Genomic DNA, 22912 nt, shown 5'->3' with positions numbered 1-22912 from the left:
GTCTGTTTCCTGGTCTAAAACACCTCCTTAAACACAATGTATATTGCTCATGTGTTCTGTTCCCTCCTTGTATGCCTTGCTATCATTTAAACTTAGCATTTCCAACTCTTAACTGATTTCCCCCAGATCCTTAACTTCTCCATCTGTTAACATTGTAATAATAATCCCATCCCTTTGGGTAATTAAGAAGAGATAGTTTTAAAGTACCTGGTGCATAAGAAATCCCATTTACAGGGCTCGAGAGATTGCTCAGTGGTTAGATACTTGCTTGTAAAGCCTGCCTGCCAAGGTACAATTCCCCAGTACCCACATACAGGCAGTTGTAGTAAGTGATGCATGTGTCTGGAGTTCGTTTGCAGTGGCTCTGTGTTCTGCCTCTTTCTCTCAAAATATATTTTTTCAATTTTATTTATTTGAGAGAGTGAGAGGGGGAAAGAGGCAGAAAGAGAGAGAGAATGGGCTTGCCAGGGCCTCCAGCCACTGCAAACGAACTCCAGACAGATGTGCCACCTTGTGCATCTGGCTTACATGGGTGTCCTGGGGAGTCGAACTGAGGTCCTTTGGCTTTGCAGGCAAATGTCTTAACTGCTAAGCCATCTCTCCAGCCCCTCAAAATATTTTTTTAAAAGAAATCCCATTTAAGTATCAGCATCTACTTATCAATATTTTTATGTGTAATTCTTCCTGTCTCCTTTGCTCAGACTGTTTCTCTAGCTCCATATAGTGCAACAGTCACAAAATACTGACTGTTCTTTCATAGAATCTCTAGCATCCATCCGTCATTGACATTGCTGGTTTTACCACCATCCTTTAAGTGAGATGGAGAAGAGGAAACCTGAGACATGCAAAATAGTAGAGTTTTTTTTTTTTTTTTAACACTTTGCAGTCACATGTCCAGGTTTAAACCCTTACAAATAGTTCCTGAGATTCACTGACAGCCAAAATCTTCTGAGCTTCAAGTCGCAGGAATCTTAGAGACCTGTGCCTTCAGTGGTGAGAGTAGATGCTACCGATGAAAGTGGTCTGTGAATGGAACCCACTGAAGGGTTAAAGTGATGAGGCATTTTTAAATAATTATTTTAAATATTTTATTTATTTATTTGAGAGAGAGAGAGAGGAACAGGCAGAGAGAAGGAGAGAATGGGCATGCCAGGGCCTCCAGCAAACAAACTTCAGATACATGCACCACCTTGTGCATCTGGCTTACGTTGGACCTGGAGAATCAAACCTGGGTACCTATCATCCCAGCACTGAGAAAGCCAAGATGGGAGAATAGTGCATTCAAGTTCAGCCTAGTCAACATAACACAGGGTCTTAAAAAAAAGTTTGAGAGAGAAATTATATATTTTGCTAAAATTTATCATTTCTAGTTCCACTCCAAACAATCGTGGCCATAATACCCTGGCCCCTGCTTACCTCTGTAGCCTCATATCTCTTTCCCACGATACTCCAGAAACATCCTTTTGATTCCTTGCTAATCCACTCCACTTGCAGGCTTTAGCATATGTGATTTTTTTTTTTGTCCTACTTTTTTGTCCTTTATTTGTCCTACTTGCCCAAACTTAATGTCTCAAAAGATCTTATTTATGTAGATCTTTCTTCTATTCTCCCTCTTTTTATTTTTTTCTTTTGAGATAGGATCTTACTGTAGCTAAGGCTGGCCTGGAATTCAGTTTGTAGTCTCAGGGTGGCCTCGAACTCAGCAATCCTCTTACCTCTGCCTCCTGAGTACTGGGATTAAAGGCGTGTGCCACCACGCCCGGCTAAATAAAATATTTCAAAAAAGAAATAGATTCAGTCATGTGCATAAGAGAATAAAGAGGACAGGGGAGAAAAAAAGGAGTAGCTGGAGAGATGGCTCAGTGGTTAAGGCACTTACATGAAAAGCCTAACAACCAGGGTTCAGTTCCTCAGGACCCACATAAGCCAGATGCCCAAGGTGGTACACGCATCTGGAGTTCGTTTGCAGTGGCTGGAGGCCCTGGTGTGCCCATTTTCTATCTACTTCTTTTCCTCAAATAAATGAATAAAATACTTTTAAAAGAAAAGAATGAAGGAGACGTAAAATGGGATCAATTGATGAACTAACACTGTGCCAATGACTGTATTTGAGGAACGCAGGAATATGTAACATTGTAATTGACACCTGTGCAAGACGCCAAATGAGCCCAACGTGGGGAGCAAACAGCTTCAAGTATCTCACTGTCTAAACGACTGCCAGCGACGGTGCCAGATACTCCTTCAGTCCGAGTTAAAAGTTGGACAAAATGGGACCGAACTTCCAACTCTACACGCTAGCCATATAAGCACACTTTGGAAAAGGAGATAACCCTTGAAAGAGTCACTGAAGTCATTGTCACCGTCTCCTACATGTTTTTTCTGATGCTAGAGATCAAACCAGGGCCTTGCATGTGATAGGCAAGGACTCCACCATTGACCTGTGTGGTGGTTTGATTCAGGTGTCCCCTGCCTTTAACCTTCCTTCCCTTCACAATTCTTGGCAGCACCTACAATCCCATACCCCATACCAGTAGCAATCGCACTGCGTTAAACTGTCTCCATTGTCATCTAGCTTTTGTATTGTTTTGTTTTGGTGAGACAAAATCTTGCTATATATAGCCTTGGCTACATTAGAACTTACTACACAGACCACACTGACCTTGACTTTGCAGTGATCTCTGCCTCTGGAATGCTGAGAACATAAGCATGTGACATCTTACTCAGATTTTTTCTTTTACATATGTGCTTGTGTTATGCATGTGTGTATATGTGTTCACATGTGTGAGCATACATGGATGTGAGTATGTGTGAGTGTGTGGAGGACAGAGGTTGTTATCTGGTGTCTTCTTCAATTGCTTTCCACCTTCTTTTTTTTATTTTTTATTTTTGGTTTTTAGAGGTAGGGTCTCACTCTAGCCCAGGCTGACCTGGAATTCACTGTGGAGTCTCAGGGTGGCCTCAAACTCATGGCAATCCTTCTACCTCTGCCTCCCAAGTGCTGGGATTAAAGACGTGCACTACCACGCCTGGCCTAAACCTTCTTTTAAAATATTTTATTTATTTGAGAGAGAGAGAAAGAATGAATGATTGGGTATGTCAGGGCCTCCAACCACTGCAAAGGAACTCCAGATGCATGCACCACCTTGTGCATCTGGCTTTATGTGGGTACTGGGAAATCAAACCTGGGTCCTTTGGCTTTGCTGGCAAGTGCCTTAACCACTAAGCCATATCTCCAGCCCTCCACTTTCTTTACTAAGATAGAATCTCTCATTTGAACCCAGAGGTCACTGATTTGGCTAGTCTGGCTAGCCAGCTTGCCTTGGGCAATACCCTGTCTCCATGTCCCAAGTGCAGAGATCACGAGTGGGCCACCATACCTCCCTGGCATTTTACATGGGAGCTGAAGATCCAAACATAGGCCCTTATGCTTACACAGTAAGCACCTTCGCAGACTAAGCCATTTCCCCAAACCCTCACTAATTTACTTTTATAAACTAAGCATTTAAATAGCTGGGATGGTCTTACAATTAACCATAATTAGTATTATGGGTCATCAATAGAAATCAAGTAGAAAAAATGAAACCTGCTACTATGGAGTGGCAGAGATGGATCTATAGATAAAACACTTACTGCGGGGCATGGTGGTGCACACCTTTAATCCCAGCACTTGGGAGGCAGAAGTAGGAGGATTGCCATGAGTTCGAGGCCACCCTGAGACTACATAGTGAATTCCAGGTTAGCCTGAGCTACAGTGAGACCCTACCTCAACCCTGCCCCCCCCCCCGCCAAAACCCACTTAACATCCAAACTTGAGTAGCAGAGTTCAAGTCCCAGACCTCTATAAATAGTCAGGAGCCATGGCGGGCTTCTGTAATCCCAGCACACTGATAGTGAATAGGAGGAAGGGAGAGGAGCTCAGAGTCTTACAAGGCAATCAGCAGTGGACAACAGGGAGAACAGGAGAGAAATCCCATTACAAATGAGGTGGAAGGCGAATGTCAACACCCAAAATTGTCCCCTGACCTCCACATACATCCCATGGATCACACATGTCTGCACAGGATACACACACACTCACATACACACCCACCCCAAAGATAAAACTGCTACTGAGCTGTTATATACTGGATTCGCCTCTGTATAATGGATGTTCTTTATTAATTATTATTCCAAGATAAGGTACCTGCAAGCTTTTTGCAGTATTGTAATTACTGTAGGCTTTTTTTTTTTCATGATGAATTCTTCTGTGATTAGGATTAAAACATCAGTAAATACCACAATATAATTTTCTCATCTTCTCAGGATTTAGAAACATACATGTCATACTGTTTGAATCTGTAATTTAACTATTAATGGGGCTTCTCAGGAATTTCCTAACTTACAACTATTTAGGGCTAGAGATATGGCTCTACACAAATTTTCTGACCTCTGGTTAAAGGCAATACTGAATTCACCACTTATTATATGTCCTTTAGAGCTATTTATTAAGCAGTTCTATTTGGTCTCATTGTCACTGTTGGAGCTATCACTGTCGTGGATCGAAGTGTTTCTAATTGAGGAGATCATCACATCTGGAATGCCTTTTTTAGGGTTCTCCTCCAAATCAGTCTGTATGGCTCCAACTTCTGATAGCTTCCATTCAAGTTCTGCAATATATAACAACCCATCGTTAAATCAGATAAAAAAAAATCTCATGAAATGAAGAGGAATTTCTCATTTACATGACTGAGAAGTTGACTGGTAAAATTAATGTGGAAATAGAATATATTTAAAAGTCTGTGATAGAGTGTTACAATATCAGAATATGGATTGGATATAGCCAAGTCATACTTAAACAAAGAAAAGGTTGAGAATTTTTATTTAAAAATGACTGAAAATAAGAAGGTCATTAGTTCAAATCAAGAACCTAGAAAAAAACTAGGTGTAGTACCTTGCTACTAGAAAATTTTCAGTGCCAGGGGTAGGATACTTTCCAGTGAGTTGTTGGCCAGGGAGGTCTCTGAAGCCCTCAAAACATTACAGGCCATTGCTGAGATCCTTAGTTTCCCATCAGGAATACATGGTAAGACCCTATTGCTGAAGACTCCACATACTTTGGCTGCAAGATCACTGAGAAATCCTGCTGGTGCTGAGCTGAAAACCTCCTCCATGTAGACCAGCTGATAGAAAGCTGGAAAAATCCACACTGCATGCAGTTCAATGGGACAGAGAGAAATCGCCAGTGAAAGTACTCAACAGTGGACACTGCAAGCCTTAGATTTGGCCAGGCAGGCCAAATGAGCCAAAGGTACAATAGTGGCATGTGTGTTATGGGGGAAACCAACTGCCCTCTAATTTGACTGGAGGCCTGCTCCATGGGAGGGAATACATCTCTGATACTGCAAACCTACAACAGGGGTAGTCATGAGCCCTAGGGGTGTAACGTCTGCTGCTGTCTGGCTAAATGTATATACTGTGGTCACCAAATTGCCTAGTAAGCATTTTTCTTAATGTTCATACCCATATATTAATGGTGCTCTCACTTATGGTCAGAGAACCTTCTCTTTTCAGACGGCAGTGACCTTGGGATGACTCAGAAGGCATCATGGTGCTAAGAAGTGACAGAGGAGTGCTCAGCCCTGAAATATCTCTATCACACCTTCCAAGGCTCAGGGTCCATTGTGGAAGAGGTGGTGGAAAGAATGTAAGAGCCAAAGGAAGGGTAGGACTCCTTACAACGTGCTCCTCCAGACACAAAATGGCCTGGATATCCATGACCTCACAGTGTCTGACACTACCTACACAAGACCATCGTAATAGGAGGAAAAGATGATGACATCAAAATAAAAGAGAGTCTGATTGAGAGGGGGAGGGGATATGATGGACAGTGGAGTTTCAAAGAGAAAAGTGGGGGAGGGAGGGAATTATGGGATATTGTTTACAATTACAGAAGTTGTCAATAAAAAAAGAAAAACATTCTGAAAGAACAAAAAAAAAAAGACTAAAACTTTCAAAATAGTTTAAAAGCCATGAGATGATTATGAAGAGACATACACAATACTTTTTTTTTTGCGGGGGAGGTTTCAAGGTAGGGTCTTACTCTAGCCCAGGCTGACCTGGAATTCACTCTGTATTCTCAGGGTAGCCTCTGACTCATGGCAATCTACCTATCTCTGCCTCCCAAGTGCTGGTACAAAAGTCATACACCACCATGCCCAGCTCCAATACATTTTTAAAAATTAGTGGGAGAATTTATTTGTGAAACATATGAATTACCAAAATACATCTAAGAAACAGAAACTGAACATGCCAATAACCAAAAATAAGTTGATATCTCATACTGTATTATGCCTACAAATCTATTATTTTATTAAATCTGGAGATACGGCCCAGCAGATAAAGCGCTTGCCTAAAAAGCTTAACAACCTGGGTTTGATTCCACAGTACCCACGAAAAACTAGATACACACAGTGGGCACATGCATTTGGAGTTCATGTGCAGTGGCTGGAGGCCCTGGTGCATCTATTCTCTGCCCCTCTCTCTTCTTACTGTCTCTGTCTGCTTGCAAGTAAATTAAACAAACAACAACAACAACAACAAAAGCCCTCATCCCTATAGACCGGCTGACAGAAAGCTGGAAAAAGCTGCACTGCATGCAGCCTTATGGGAGACAAAAGCCATCAGAGGTGAAAACTGTGAACAACGCAAGACTCAAGTTTGCCCTGCCAGGCCAAGCAAGCCAATGGGCATAATAGCAACTGTTATTGAGGAAGTGAACTGCTCTCTAATTGCACTGGAGGCTCACTCTATGGGAGGGAACACTTGCTTGGTACTGAAAACCTAATCAAAAGCCTATGGTGGAGTGCCAGGGCCTCCATCCACTGTAAATGAACAAACTCCAGACGCAAGTGCCACCTTGTGCATCTGGCTTATGTGGGTCTTGATGAATCAAGGTCCTTAGGTTTTCGGTCCTTAGGCTTTGCAGACAAGCACCTTAACCATTAAGCCATCTCTCCAGCCCGTGTATCCATAAGAATTATTTTTAGCTATAAAGTTCTAAACCAATTGAGCTGGGCATGGTGGTGCACACCTTTAATCCCAGCACCCGGGAGGCAGAGGTAGGAGGATCACCGAGAGTTCGAGGCCACCCTGAGACTACATAGTGAATTCCAGGTCAGCCTGAGCCAGAGTGAGACCCCTCGAAAAACAAACAAACAAACAAAAAAGTTCTAAACCAAGACTCAGAGGGGAGGAAAGGAGAGGGGAGAGAGTCTGTGACAGCTATTCTACTCTTAGGAAAGCCAAAAATGGTTTCAGGGGATTGGCAAAGTTAAAGAACAGCTATTGAAAATAGCCACTTATGATAGGTGAGACATGATGGTATTATTAAAAGATTTCAGTTTCATTAAAGGTTAAAGCAGTTTCAAGGACTGGTAAGATGGTTCCACGGTTAAAGGTGCTTATTTGCAACACCTGGATTTGATTCCCCAGTACCCACATATAGACAGACTCACGATGTGGTGCGTGTATTTGAAATTTTTTTTGCAGTGACATTAGGCCCTGGCACACCCATATTCACTTTCTAATTGCAAAAAACAAATAAAATTTTTCATTGGTTTATTTATTTGAGAGCGACAGACAGAGAGAGAATGGGCGTGTCAGGGTCTCCTGCCACTGGAAACGAACTCCAGACGCATGCGCCGCCCTGTGCATCTGGCTAACTGGTCCTGGGGAACCGAGCCTCAAACCGGGGTCTTTACACTTCACAGGCAAGCGCTTAACCGCTAAGCCATCTCTCCAGCCCCCCAAAATGAATACAATTTTAAAATAAAGAAATGAGAGGCTGGAGAAATTGCTCAGTGGCACTTGCTTCAAAGCCTGATGGCCCTGGTTTGATTCCCCATACACACGTAAAGCCAGATGCACAATGTGGCACATGTGTCAAGTTCATTTATGGGAGCAGAAGTCCCTGGCATACCCATATCCAGTCTCTTTCTGTCTTCCTCTTTCTCTCTGTCGCTCTCTCAAATAAATAAAAATATTAAAAAATAAATTAAGGGCTGGAGAGGTGGCTTAGCGGTTAAACGCTTGCCTGTGAAGCCTAAGGACCCCGGTTCGAGGCTCGGTTCCCCAGGTCCCACGTTAGCCAGATGCACAAGGGGGCGCACGCGTCTGGAGTTCGTTTGCAGAGGCTGGAAGCCCTGGCGTGCCCATTCTCTCTCTCTCCCTCTATCTGTCTTTCTCTCTGTGTCTGTCGCTCTCAAATAAATAAATAAAAAGTTTAAAAATAAATAAATAAATTAATTAATTAATTAAAAACTACAATGAATAGTTTAGGAAGTGGAAAAAAAACAATAAATAAGGTAAAAACATAGAGCTGTCCTGTGAAAAGAAAAATAAACTTGGCCTGTGCACTTGGTAGAGAGACAATACTTGCAGGAATGACCAGCAAGCCCGGGGTGACATCTTAGATGTGGCACAGGAGATATGTGCTACAGGTCAGTGGAGGAGGTGGATTATCAGTCAGTCCAGGGTTATTCAACAGGATAAACAGAGATGAGGAGCACAGGATAAAGAAGGTGGGGGGTGCCGGGTAAAAACAGAAGAGTATATGACAAGCTGCAAGAGCCCAAATGGGTGACGAATGTATCGGAGCACTGACTGAAGACCAGCCTGGTCAAAGGAGACTCTAGAAAACACTAAGAAATGGACTTGGAGAGGCACACTAGATTCTAAAGTACAAGATTCTGAAATTTGAGGGTATTTCAGACAAGAAACCATTAAAAGTTTTAAGCAAAGGGTGTTAGGATAAGGGTATTACTGTGGGAATGTTGATCTGGAGGCATTCAAAAAGGGGGACCAGAAGCAAGGAAAAAAAAAAAAAACCCAACCTTGTTTCAAGAAAATAAACTTTCATATTTGTTAATCTATGGAACTTTTCATCTGCTATTTTTTATAAACATTAAAAAATAATATCATTTACCTTCTAGTTTGAGATTTATCCCGCCACATTCTATAACTCCAATGAATTGCCCTTCTATCTGACCATTTTTATAAACAAAAATTGTTGGTAAACAATTGTCATGGTAGTGTTGAATGCAGCTATTCACGATGGCTTTAACAAATTTCGTTTCCGGAAACTTTCTTGCTAGGAGACTAAGATGTTGGTTAACCAGCAAACACATTGGGATGCTAAAAAAAGAAACAGTGCACACAATATATTTTTTTAAAAACCCAGATGACTCATCTTAGACTAATAAAAAAGTGAAACCTCCCCTTAGCAAGAATACATCTTTAATTCTTTAAAATTAATGTATATTCTTTCTTTCTTTTTTTTTTTTTTTTTTTTTTGGTTTTTTGAGGTAGAGTCTCACTCTAGCCCAGGCTGACCTGGAATTTACTATGGAGTCTCAGGGTGGCCTTGAACTCACGGCAATCCTCCTACCTCTGCCTCCCGAGTGCTGTCTACGGTTAACCTTTAACAAAGATGAACTGTATCAGAATCCTCTGCATTTTACTAGAAATCCCACTTTTGCTTAGGAATGAAGTTGCTACCATGGGAATTCTACGCCCAGCTTCGGTAAACTACATTCACTTTAGCATGATTTTAGTTTAACTTGGAAGAACAGCGGAACACAAACCAGTGAAAACCAGGTCACACGTAGGGAACCTGTATTGCTGTGTGGCTGCCGCTCTTGTCAGATTGGTTTCACTTAATGAAATCGCAACCGGAGCTCCTCACTTCAGACCTCCTGGACTTCGTAGACTCTGTGGAACTTTACCCACAGACTTGGGAGTCCAACTCCAGGACACGTCCTAGCCCCCTCTATCCACAATTATTTCTCATCAAAAGTTTAAAATTGATTGGAAGCATGACCCAAATCCAATTCTTTCTGCTTAATCACCGAACTCCCATGACATCCGTTCTTCATATCATCCTAGCCTCCCAATCTACCAAAGAGTTTTAGGAATAACACGCATGTTGCAGTCAGGTGTTCATTGCTGATAGAAATCACCTGACCAAGAGCAGCTCTTGGGGAAGAAAAAAAAAAGGGGGCTTTATTTTACTGATAGACTCCAAGGGAAGCTCCATGATGGCAGGGAAAATGATGGCATGAGCAGAAGGTGGACATCACCCCCTGGCCAACATCAGGTGGACAAGGGGAACAGGAGAGTGTGCCAAACACTGGCAAAGGTACACTAGCTATAACACCCACAATCCCGCCCCCAACAATACACCGCCTCCAGGAGGCTTTAATTTCCAATTGCCATCAGCTGGGGAGACTAGCATTCAAAACACCTAAGTTTATGGGGGACACCTGAATCAAACCACCATGCCACCCCTCGATTTAATTCCACATTCCTTCCAATGGCATTGCTGTTCCTATTCTCCTATTCCTTTTCCTTTCTCCACTTCATGTAAACACACTGAAGCTCATGAATCTTAGGTAAAAAACAAACAAACAAACAAAACATCCTTTGAAACTGTGTCCCTTCTAATAAAGCTTTCTTTTATTTATTTATTTATTTATTTTGAGTTAGGGTCTTGCTCTAGCACAGGCTGACCTGGAATTCACTTTGTATTCTCAGGCTGGCCTCAAACTCCTGGAGATCCTCCTACCTCTGCCTCCCAAGTGCTGGGATTAAAGCTGTGTGCCACCATGCCCGGCTTTCTTTTAATATTTATTTGAGAGAGGCAGGGAGGGAGAATGGGTTCGTCAGGGCCTCCTGCCACTGTAAAAAAACTCCAGACACATGAGCCCCTTTGTGCATCTGGCTTTACATGGGCGCTGGGGAAATGAACACAGGTCATCAGGCTTTGCAAGTAAGCGCTTTAATCTCTGAGCCGTCTCCCCAGCCCACAATAACCATTTCCTTTCCTAGAAGTCGCAACCAGAGGAAAAAAACAACAAAACCCTTCAGCTGTTTGTGGTGGCTCACACCTTTAATCCCAGCACTTGGGAGGCTGAGGTAAGAGAATCCCTAAATTGGAAGCCACTGTGGGGCTACAGAGTGAATTCTAGGTCAGCCTGGCTAGAATGAGGCGGAGGGTACAAAAAAGAAAGAAACAAACAAAAAATCCAAACAAACAACAAAATATAGTCTCCTGTGTTTTACCCACCTCTACTCTTGAAATGCTCTCTTTTGGTATCGCTTTCTAGTAACTTCCTTTTAGCCTCGCTGACTTCCTCCTTCTGTCATCTTTGTGCTTCTGGCTAAGTGGGATCTTGAGAGAGATTGGACATGGGTCCTGAGGCTTCTCAGGCAAGCTCCTTACCCGCCAAGCCATCTCTCTAGCCCCCAAACATATTTTTGTTTAACAAAAATGACATCCCAGGCTGGAGAGATTGCTTAGTGGTTAAAACGTTTGCCTGAGAAGCCAAACGACCCAAGTTTAATTAACCAGGACCCACGTGAGCCAGATGCACAAGGTGGAGCATGTGTCTGGAGTTCATTTGCAGGTGCTGAACGCCCTGGTGTGCTCATTCTCTCTATCTGCCTCTCTTTCTTTCAAGTAAATAAAATAAATCTAAAAGAATTTTTTAAAAATGACATCCTATGAGCTGGGCATGGTGGCACATGCCTTTAATCCCAGCACCCGGGAGGCAAAGGTAGGAAGATCACCATGAGTTTGAGGCCGCCCTGAGACTACATAGTGAATTCCAGGTCAGCCTGAGCTAGAGTGAGACCCTACCTCGAAAAACCAAAGAAATAGAGCAAAACAAAAAGACATCCTATGACTCAGAAGGCACCATGGTGTTGAGAAGTGACAGAAGAGTGCTCAACACTGAAATATCTCTATCATACCTTCCAAGTTTCAGGGTCCGTTGTGGAAGAGGAAAAGAATGTAAGAGCCAAAGGAAGGGTAGGATTCCTTAAAACGTGCTTCTCCAGACACAAAATGGCCTGGATATCCATGACCTCACAGTGCCTGACACTACCTACACAAGACCATCATAATTGGAGGAAAAGATGATGACATTAAAATAAAAGAGACTGATTGAGAGGGGGAGGAGATATGATGAGAGTGGAGTTTCAAAGGGGAAAGTGGGGGGAGGAAGGGAATTACCATGGGATATTGTTTACAATTATGGAAGTTGTTAATAAAACAATGACATCCTAAAATACATCATTCTGGCATAATGATTATTTTGAGCTGAAAATAACTGAGAACGTTCAAGAAAATCTCTCTGCTTCTCTGTCTCCCTATCACAAAGGGCAGATGACTGTTAATGATCAGTTCTTAAACAGCAATCTGTTTTGGTTTGTTTCTTTTTTGAACCCTCCCCCTCATTCTAGCCAGGCTGACTTAGAACTCAGTTCCATAACCCCACGCTGGCTTCCAACTCATGGATCTTTCTACCTCAGCCTCCAGACTCTAGGAGTGCTGGTATTAAAGGTGTGTGCCACCACGCCTGGCCAGCTCTGGCCAACTCAACTTAAAAAAATAAAATAAAACAATTTTCTTGAGCCAGGCGTGGTGGCACACACCTTTAATCCCAGGCCTTGGGAGGCAGAGGTAGGAGGATGGTCATGAGTTGCAGGCCAGACTGAGACTACATAGTGAATTCCAGGTCAATCTGAGCTAGAGTGAGACCCTATCTCAAAAAACAAAAAACAAGACAAGACAAAACAAACACAGAAACAAAAACAAACAAACAAACAAAAAAACCCAGGAAAACCTTTTGTTTATAATTTTCAAACATGTATATAATATATTTTGATCATAATACCCTCCCATTATCTTCTATTGCTTTTCCATGCCTGCTCAACCTCCACTGAATCCCTTCTTTTCCATTAGTCTCTTCTATTTAAAAGAATATATTTATTTGAGAGAAAAAGAAGGAAAGAGAGAGAAGGAGAATTGGGCATGCCAGAGTCTCTAGCCACGGCAAACAAACTCCAGTCACATGTGCCATTATGTGCGTCTGGCTTACTTGGGTTCTGGGGAAATCAAACCTGGGCCCTTAGACTTCACAGGCCTTACTGCTAAGTCATCTCTCAGCTCCTTGTTTTCTTATTCTCTCAGCTTTTCTGTTGTTCTGAAATTATTCATAATGAAAGTTTTAACTAACTACCAAGGAGTGCTAATTTTTCTACCAAATGTGAAGTCCTTCAAATTAGAAATGAAAATATTTAAAAATACTTAATTTAATCCCTAAGCCAATGACTATCAAAAACTCTGCAGATGTATTATGTGTAAAATACATATTTCTTTTTCTTAAATATTCTATGTCATAGGCATTATGGAACCTAAAACCAGAAATGTCTCTTAAAACATAGGACATCAACAGTTTTGAAATGCTGTGGTAATTACCTTGTTCTGTACAGATGAATTATAACCCACAAATCTTTTTCTGCATTGGTGACTTCATTCACATACTGATTTCCAGAAATTTCTCTTAATTCTCCAAACTTTTGTTTCTTTATAAGTGCTTTCCACTCTTGTAACCGCTTTTCTCTAATCAAAACAAATAAATTTATATAAAATTGTCATATTTTAAGATTATTCAGCATCCAGTAATAATTTAACAATGGATATAATAGCTATACATATACACTTTATTTTTTATAATATTTTATCTTTATTTACTTATTTGGGAGACAGAAAGAGGCAGATAGAGAGAGACTGGGCATGCTTGGGCCTCCAGCCACTGTAAATGAACTATAGATGCACCCACCACCTTATGCATCTGGCTTAGGGAATTGGACCTGGGTCCTTTGGCTTTGCAGGCAAGCGCCTTAACCTCTAAGCCATCTCTCCAGCCTACATAGACACTTTAAATGATAGTAGCCAGTAACAATTTTACAATGTCAATTTCTCTTTTTATATGGGAATTTGTACTATCATGAATAGACGTTTAGTACTGTTTTTTGAATTTATTTTTATTTAAGACTAGGTTATTTAGGCATTAGGCCAGCAAACTTTTACACACTGGTTAAATACTTCTCTGGTTAAATACCAGGACTACTAATATTTAAGATATTATTGAGTGCCAAGTATGTTGCTAGGCACTAATTTAAGCACATTAACAAATTTATTTCTTGCAAAACCTTTATAAAGCCAGTACTGTAACTATCCTCGTGTTTATAACATGACAAGGCAATACATAATGCAATGCCTTTGTGAACATTTAAAATGACTATATAAACATAAATGCATTATAGGTAGAGTTAGCAAAGGAGAGAGATTAGGTGTTTGAGGGCTGGAGAGATAGCTCAGCGGTCAAGGCGCTTGCCTACAGAGGCTAACTATCTGGGTTTGATTCGCCTGTAGCCACATAAAACCAGATGTACAGAGTGGTGCATGCATCTGGAGTATGTTTGCAGTGGTTGGAGACCCTGGCATGTCCATTCTTTCTGTCTATTTCTCCTCTCTCTGCTTGCAAATAAATTAAAAAAAAAGAATTTGAACCCTAAAGTGAAACTCAAAAAAGTTTTAAATGCTAGTTCCAGTCCTAAGTAATAGCATGTACTTGGGCAAGCTATTTAATTTTTCTAATTTTGAGTTTTCCTAAGTTATTTGGGAGAGATAATAATACCTGCTTGCATGAATTGCTGGGGATTCAATGAAATAATACATGAGTGGTGTTAATCTTCATTGTCAATTTGACTGCATTTGGAATCACCTGGAAGGTCTGCCTCTGAGTATCTAGGTGAAGGCATTTCCAGAGAGGTCTGAATGAGGGGAGAACCTGTCCTGAATGTGGGTGACACATTCCATGGGCTGGGGTCCTGGAGGGAAGAAAAGTGGCATACCTAGTGGAGTCCCAGCACCCACCTTTGTGTTTTGTGTGACTATGGATACAGGGAGACAAGCCACCACACCTTCCCTGCCGTGACAGACTGGTCCCTTCAACTGTGAGCCAAAATCAGCCTCTCCTTCTTTAAGTTGCTTTGTCAGATATTTTGTCAGCGATGAGAAAATTAGCCAACACAACATGTAAATTTCTCAACACAGTATCTGGCACCCAGGGAGAAGTTGATGCATTTTTGTTTATTATTTATTCATCCACATAGAACATTAAACCTTTTTGAACAACTCTCAAAATTACATTCTTTAAAAAAATATATTATTTATTTATTTGACAGAGAAAGAGGGAGGGAGAGAAAGAGAGAGAGAGAGAGAGAGAGAGAGAGAGAGAGAGAGAGAGAGAGAATAGGCACGCCAGGGCCTCCAGCCACTGCAGACGAACTCCAGATGTGTGCGCCCCCCCCTTGTGCATCTGGCTAATGTGGGTCCTTTTGAATTGAACCTGGGTCCTTTGGCTCTGCAGGCAAACCCTTAACCGGTAAGCCATCCCTCTAGCCCAAAATTACATTCTTAGATGATTAAGCTGTTGAAGGTTTAGATGGATGAAGCCAAATAATTAAGCCAAGGATACAGCTCCATGATAGAGCGTTTGTCTAAAATACAGGAGCCCTGGGCTCAATCCTTAATGACACCAAAATAAGCAAGCAAATAAATAAATAAGTCAAATTGGGCTGCAGAGATAGCTTAATGGTTACTTACTGGCAAAGCCAAAGGTCCCAGGTTTGACTCTCAGGACCCACATAAGCCAGATGCACAAGGGGGCTCATGTGTCTGGAGTTCCTTTGCAGTGGCTGGAGGCCCTGATGCGTCTATTCTCCCTCTCCCTCTCTCTCTCAAATAAAAATAAAAAAATAATTTAAAAAATAAGTCAAATGAAATACTTTTTTTTTTTTTTTCCAGGTAGGGTCTTGCTCTAGTTCAGGCTGACCTGGAATTCACTATGTAGTCACAGGGTGGTCTCAAACTCATGGTGATCCTTCCACCTCTACCCCCTGAGTGCTGGGATTAAAGCCACTACGCCCAGCCTGAGATACTTTCATGTTAGGACCCTCTGGCCTCATTTCACATGTTAGAAACATCAAGTAAAAGCACTTTACATGACAGTGCATGCCAAATGGAACCTGATGAAACTAAACTATAATCATTTCTGTCTTTAAGATCTTTGTTTATTTTATTTATTTATTTTTACCGATTTTGTATCTCTTAAGCTTGCTTGGGCTACTTCTGTCCCCACCCTTCTCCATGCATTGACTGAATCTTATTTCCTGTACTCTCGATGTTCATGTGTTCAGGACCTGGCTGAACCCCTAGGGAAGTCCCCATCCTTGGAGTAATTAATTCTGCACATTCCTCAAAAGCAAGCCCACCAGCGAGCATTCCCTCAATCCCGTTTTCTTGTCTTAGTTATTATCATGATCATTATTATCATTATTACTATTTTCTATCAAGTTGAAACTTTGTATGGCTACATCAAGCGTTGGTGCCACCATCATTCCCCTCCTCCCTGCCCCACTCCACCGAGGGCCCTTGAGACAAGGTCGTGTGACGTTCTTGTCCAGGCTGGTTTCGAACTCCTGGGCTCAGGCAATCCGTCCTCCACCTCAGCCTCCGAAGTGTCTGGGACTGGAGGCCTGCACCTCCATGTCACTCTGCTTCAGCAGGTTGAGCCACTGCCCAAGTCATCCCAAGCCAGCCATGTCCCCTGTAGCCCAGAACCCACCAAAACGATTCCTTCCAGCCAACCTCCTTCCCCTGCCTTGCGTGACCTTCGTCACAGAATCTCCCGCAGCGCAGGCTGGTCCTCCGGGTGCCCTGCGCTGTCCCGCTCCTGACCCATTCCAGTCTTCTCCCTGTGACCCCTCTCCACCCCCCCCCACCCCCTCTTGGAAACTGTAAGCGAACTGGCCTTTCGTGGAAATCCGCTCCTGATCATACTTGAGTGAAAACAAACAAAAAATCCTCGGTACACTTTAGAACACTCTGGCCTCGTTTCACCTGCTTAAGAGCATGTCGGGTAAAAACTCTCACTTTACAGAACAACAAATCCAAGCGAAATAAAACCTGAAGAGAATAATGATGCAGGGCCACAGTCTAGGCTAAAGTCCTGCTACCTGTCCTAACTTATGTCAATTTGATTTTTTCCTTCTTTCCTTCCTTCCTTTTTTTTTTGTTGTTTTTTTGTGGTAGGGTCTCACTCTCACTATGTAGTCTCAGGGTGGCCTCGAACTCACGGCGATCCACCTACTTCTGCCTCCCAAGTGCTGGGATTAAAGGCATGCGCCACCATGCCTGGCGATTTCTTTCTTTGTTTTAGATTTTTACTTTTATTTATTTATTAGAGAGAGTGAGAGAGAGACTGGACAAAACAGGGCCTCCAACCACTGCAAACGAACTCTAGACGCATGCACCACCATGTGCATCTGGCTTAAGTGGGACCTGGAGAATCGAACCTGGGTCCTTAGGCATGGCAAGCAAGTGCCTTAACCGCTAAGCCATCTCTCTAGCTTTCAATTTGATCTCTCTAGTCTAATCATTCACAAATCTCAATGTGTTCTTAAGCTCTTGTTTCAAAGATATCCCATACCCCCTGAGGGCGTAACTCCTTCAATTCTTCTAAGACTCTCTCCTCATCCTCCCCTCTCCTCCTAATTGCTATTTCACTGCAGTTGGGCTGGGGAGGAAGGAAAGCACATGAGTTAGTCTTGCCACCAGGAAGTCACATAGTGTTCAAGGACCTGCATTTCTTTTTCCAGCTAACAATCGTATCAGATATGATTCACTTACACATACAGAAAGGCCTTTGGCTATTTTAAGCAGAAAGGAACTTAATCTGCGGGATTAAATGCTTTGGAAGCTCACTGGAAAGGCGGAGGCAGTGGGCTCTCGACTGGGCAACCAGGAATGACTCCCTGAACAGCACTGCAAAACTGGTCTGCCAAGGCTTTCCAGAAACTGGGCGATCTGGAGCTGTTGGTCCTCCTACTCAGTTCCCCTTAGACTCAGGAAGGCGCAGCAGCCACGGTTGATTCTAGCGTCCTATCTCCCTAGCAACAGCTCGAGGAAGGAAGGGAAGCTGCTGGCTGACTGAGCAGGGGCTCCATAGTGATGATGCAAATCCTAGGTTAGGACCAGCTGAGCGGATGCTTGGGGCTGTTACCACTTCTTTCCCAATCCATTTAGCCCTGAATCCAAATACCCCGTGAGTGTGTTCAGCAGGCCCGACCTCACACTCATTATCTTTGCTGTGATACAATCTAAGGAAAGTTGGGTTAGGGTTTTAGCCTCTGTCATCCTGTAACCTACAAGAGAAAGCGCGACATGGGGGAGGTAATTTAGTAGATTTACCCAAAAAACATACTGCAAGCTGGGCGTGGTGGCACACACCTTTAATCTCAGCACTTGGGAGGCAGAGGTTAGGTGGATCACCGTGAGTTCGAGGCCACAGTGAGATTACATAGTGAATTCCTGGTTAGCCTGGGCCAGAGTGAGACCCTACCTTGAAAAACAAAACAAAACAAAAGAACCATACTGCAGATAGGATCATGGGCACATACAGATTTTTCTTCATCCTTTTTAGTTTTTAGCTTCAGGATTTAACTGACTTTTTCTTTCATACCTATTTGTTTCTTTGTTTTTAAATATTTATTGGAGAGGAGAGAGAGAGAATGGGCATACCAGGAGATCTTGCTACTGCAAACAAACTCCAGATTCATGCGCCACTTTGTACATCTGTCTTTACATGGATACTAGAGAATTGAGCTCAGCTCATCAGACTTGCAAGCAAGCACCTTTAACTGCTGAGCCATCTCTTCAGCTCATCTTTTGTTTTGTTTTTATACAAAGATTTTTTATTTTTATTTATTAGAGACAGAGAGAGAAAGAGGGAGAGAGAAAAAGAGAAGGAGAGAGAAAGAATGGGCATACCAGGGCCTCTAGCCACTGCAAACAAACTCCAGACACTTGTGCCACCATGTGCATCTGGCTTAGGGGGACCTGGAGAATCGAACCTGGGTCCTTAGGTTTCACAGGCATGTGCCTTAACTGCTAAGCCATCTCTCCAGTCCCCCTCCACCTTTTTTTAAACATATGATAGTTTTCATTGCTTTATCTTGTCCTGAGGCCTGATTAGAACCAAAGTATCATCATAGGTTCCTCTTCTGGGGCTTCCAGAAGGACCACACTTGCCAGCTTCCTCTATAGGTAGATTGTAACCAAAGAGAACGGCAAAGCCATTGATCCCTGCCTGTGACTCATTCCATAGGTGTCCTGTTGGTCTCCCACCCTGTTCCCTGATTCACGTGGAAGGCGAGGAAGCATTCTAAGATGACGTAGCCCTTAACGAGACATGCCCAGACCATAGTCACTCCCTGGAAAAGAACTGCGAGAGATCTGTAGGAGATGGATCAAAAGCTGAGGAACTATCTCCATGATGTAGTTAAAGAAAAAAAAAAAATCTTAGCCGGGCGTGGTGGTGCACGCCTTTAATCCCAGCACTTGGGAGGCAGAGGAAGGAGGATCACTGTGAGTTCGAGGCCACCCTGAGACTACAGAGTGAATTTCAGGTCAGCCTGGGCTAGAGTGAGACCCTACCTCGAAAAAACAAAACAAAAAAAATCTTGAGGGCTGGAGAGATGGTTCATTGGTTAAAAGCACTTGCTTGCAAAGCCTAATTAATGGCCTGGGTTTGATTCCCCAGAACCCATGTAAAGCCAGATGCATCTGGAATTCATTTGCACTGGCAGGAGGTCCTGGTATGCCCATACTCACTCTCTGTGTCTGTCTGTTTGTCTGTCTCTCTCTCTCAAATAAATGAATCAATACAATATTTTAAAAAAACATCTTGAGCCAGGTGTGGCACACGCCTTTAATCCCAGCACTCGGGAGACAGAGGTAGGAGGATCACCGTGAGTTTGAGGCCACCCTGAGAATACAGAGCTAACCCTGAGAATACAGAGCGAATTCCAGGTCAGCCTGAGCCAGAGCGAGACCCTACCTTGAAAAACCAAAACCAAAACCAAAACCCCAAAAGCCCCCCTCCCCCAATCTTGATCACTACAAATAAATCTTGTAAAAAAAAAAAAAAAAAAAAGAACACTTCATTTGCAGTTACTCCCTACTTGCTCATACAACATGCTTTTCTGTTTACATGGCTTTTGTGACGGCTTTTCTTCTCCTTCCCATGAAGGGAAAGCTCATCTGTGTCAATAGCTCATTTCGTTTTATGGCCATGTAGTAGCCTACTGTATACGTCTGCCAAGTTTGGTGATCCACTTTGGCGGCTGAAATGTGACATGTTATGTTTGAATACTCAGTCCCCAGTGAGTGGTGCTATTCAGGAAGGCCACAGAGCCTTGCTAGAGGAGGTGTATCCCTGCAGGTGTGGGCCTTATGGCGGTGCAGCCTGGCCCAGGGCTGTTCTTTCTACTTGCTCCCTGCTCATGTGATGATGTGACCCTGGTTTTCTGCTTGTGCCGTACATTTCCCGCCATGATGGACTCTATGCTCTGGAACTGTAAGCCCAATTACACCACCCTTTTTCTTCCAAAAGCTGCTTCCCTAGCAATGAGAAAAGAGCTGAGAGATACTCATTAGGTGATGGCTTTCAGGCTTTTCCTACAGCCTGTGTGTATATGTGTGTATGAAATGTTCATGAGTATTCCCACATGTAGTTTCTATCTTTAATTCTCTTGGGTTTGTGCCTACAACTAGAATTGCTTATTTAACTAAAAGTAGAATTCTGTTTATTTTATTGCTTTTTGAGGTAGGGTCTTGCTCTAGCCTGACCTGGAATTCACTATGTAGTTTCAGGCTGGCCTCAAACTCATGGGAGTCCTCCTTCTTCTGTCTACCAAGTGCTGGGATTAAAAGTGTGTGCCACCACGCCTGGCTGGCTCTGTTTAGCTTTTTGAGGATGAGCCCTTTTCAAGTGGCTGCACTTTTGTGATGCTTATCAGCTATGACAAGTATCCAAGTTCCTCCACATTCATGCCAATGCTTTTGCTAGTGCCTATGTTTTGTATTATGGTCACCATGGGAGGTATGAAGTGATCTCTCAACGTGAGAGCTTTTCTAACTCGGGTAGTTAGAATTACGTTGAATGTCGGAGTATCCAGCTGGTACAACCGATTGGTGTGGGGGAAAATATCCTCCACATTTCATATTACAAGTGGTGTGAGTAAAATCACTTTGGAGGAACTAAAGAGTAAGTTAACTGAAATGAAAACTATCCCAGAGAGCTTCACAGACTGGAGCAAACAAAAGACAGAAACAGCAAATTCAAACAGGATTCTTGCTATCATTGAGAGGAATACACAAAAATGAACAGAGCTCAAGAGGCCGGCAGGATACTAGCAAGCAGGTCAAAGCACAGACTGTGGGAATCCCAAAAGCAGCAGGCACAGAGAAAGATGCAAGAAAAGGCTATTTTCAAAAACAGTGGCTGAAAACTTCCCAAAGTGAATTGATGACGTTAATCTAAAAATCCAGTATATTCAACAAACTCCAAGCAAGATGAACTCATCACACTCAGGCTGTCAAAAGGCAAGAATGGCACCTTGTAAGCAAGTCATTACACAGAAGAGATCCTCAATAAATCAGCCGAGTTATCATAGCACACTGAACACCCCAACATGGTACCTATATGTCTCAAGAGCTTTGATGTCTTCCTCATCAAATTCGTCTTCACCTTCTTTCAGCTGCGCCAGGGTCATCTTTTCATATGGTTTAACTAAAACGTAAAGTGTAGATTGTGAGATCGCTTAAACATTATTTTTGCAGTCAGCATCTAGAGAAAACCAGATGGATATCTGTAATGTCTTTAAACAAATCTCTAGCAGTCAGGAAAATAGTTTATGGATTATGAAAACTGTCATATTAAAGTTTTTCTTTTTTTTGATTTTTCAAGGTAGGATCTCACTCTAGTCCAGGCTGACCTGGAATTCACCCTGTAGTCTCAGGATGGCCTCGAACTCACAGTGATCTGCCTACCTCTGCCTCCAAAGTGCTGGGATTAAAGGTGTGCGTCACCACACCCTATCATATTAAAGTGGTTTTTTAATATTTTCTTTATTCATTTGAGAGATAGAGAGAGGAAGAGGCAGAGAGAAAGAGAGAATGGGCATGCCAGGGCTTCCAGCCACTGCAAACAAACTCCAGATGTATGTGCCCCTTGTGCATCTGGCTTATGTAGGTCCTGGGGAATCAAACCAGGGTCCTTTGGCTTTGCAGGCTAATGCCTTAACTGCTAAGCCATTTTCTTAGCCCCATATTAAAGTTTTATAACTCCTCCTTCACAGAACTGACCAGCTACATGCAAAAGTAGGCAAGAGAAGCAATTAGATCCTGTGAGTTTCGGTTTCCCTCCAGGTCCTTTGGAGAGCTTATAAAAAAAAAAAAAAAACCAACTACATAGGATGAGCAAAGTAGAAAGTAATCGCAAGCTAGAGGGATATGGTAGGAGAACTCTCACTAGGTTATATATCAGCTTCCAGGCTGACCTGGAATTCACTCTGTATTCTTAGGCTGGCCTTGAACTCATGGCGATCCTCCTATCTCTGCTTCCCAAGTGCTGGGATTAAAGGTGTGCACCACCACACCTGGCTGTATTTCAGCTTTCTTATTAAGTAACATGTAATTTTCAAAATGTACACTAGACACTTCTGACCAATATCCCATTTCTGAATGAATAGGAGGGATTTATAATAAGTGATGTCTAATAACTATTCATAAAGTACATTTTTACTACCTATGATCTTCCCCATCAATCAGCCCACCAAATGCATAGCTATACCCATCGCTTCTTTCTGTAAACGTAAAACCATTTCTTCAATCTCATCTCTGGGCTCTTCTTTTGGAGGAAGAATGCCAAAATCTCTTAAAATTTCATTCCATTCTGTATCTTCATTTGGATCCTACAAAAAAAAAAATCTATTGCCATAGCTGTGAAAAAATCAATTTGAAATGCATACATCAAATATTAAGAAGGTTAAATTTATAAGTCATGGAAAATTTCCTGATGATTAATTACAGTGGGCAAAAGCAATCCATACAAAACCCGAGTGTGATGTGGTCTCTTCTCTGTTTAAGACTTGCAGGTGAACTAGTTTCTGTTTGTGGTGT

The 22912-nt window shown here is 42.5% G+C and overlaps 1 protein-coding gene across 1 annotated transcript; it reads right to left on the bottom strand.

Annotated features, from left to right (window-relative positions):
- Positions 1-4494: 4494 nt before the first annotated feature.
- Positions 4495-22704, bottom strand: Pdcl2 (phosducin like 2). The gene is made up of 5 exons (XM_004665389.2): positions 22584-22704; positions 21431-21521; positions 13298-13441; positions 8963-9171; positions 4495-4646 (listed from the first exon to the last, which is right to left on the bottom strand). Exons 1-5 carry the CDS (start codon positions 22612-22614, stop codon positions 4495-4497), a joined length of 627 nt encoding a protein of 208 aa, XP_004665446.1. The 5' UTR covers positions 22615-22704.
- Between the last annotated feature and the right edge of the window lie 208 nt (positions 22705-22912).

The sequence above is a fragment of the Jaculus jaculus genome, chromosome 11 (assembly GCF_020740685.1).
Source record: "Jaculus jaculus isolate mJacJac1 chromosome 11, mJacJac1.mat.Y.cur, whole genome shotgun sequence".
NCBI lineage: Eukaryota > Metazoa > Chordata > Mammalia > Rodentia > Dipodidae > Jaculus > Jaculus jaculus.
Note: the sequence above shows the minus strand (reverse complement) of the source record. Positions and strands in the feature narration are given on the sequence as shown.

What these genes read in the sequence shown, in the direction of transcription:
- Pdcl2 (XM_004665389.2), bottom strand. Translation starts at nt 22,614, where the DNA reads ATGGTTTTACGTTTACAGAAAGAAGCGATGG. An exon ending in ATTCATCTGTACAGAACAAG is followed by an intron (nt 9,172 to 13,297) that starts GTAATTACCACA and finishes TTCTTTTTTTAG; the next exon opens with CATCCCAATGTGTTTGCTGG. An exon ending in GATAAATCTCAAACTAGAAG is followed by an intron (nt 4,647 to 8,962) that starts GTAAATGATATT and finishes TATATATTGCAG; the next exon opens with AACTTGAATGGAAGCTATCA.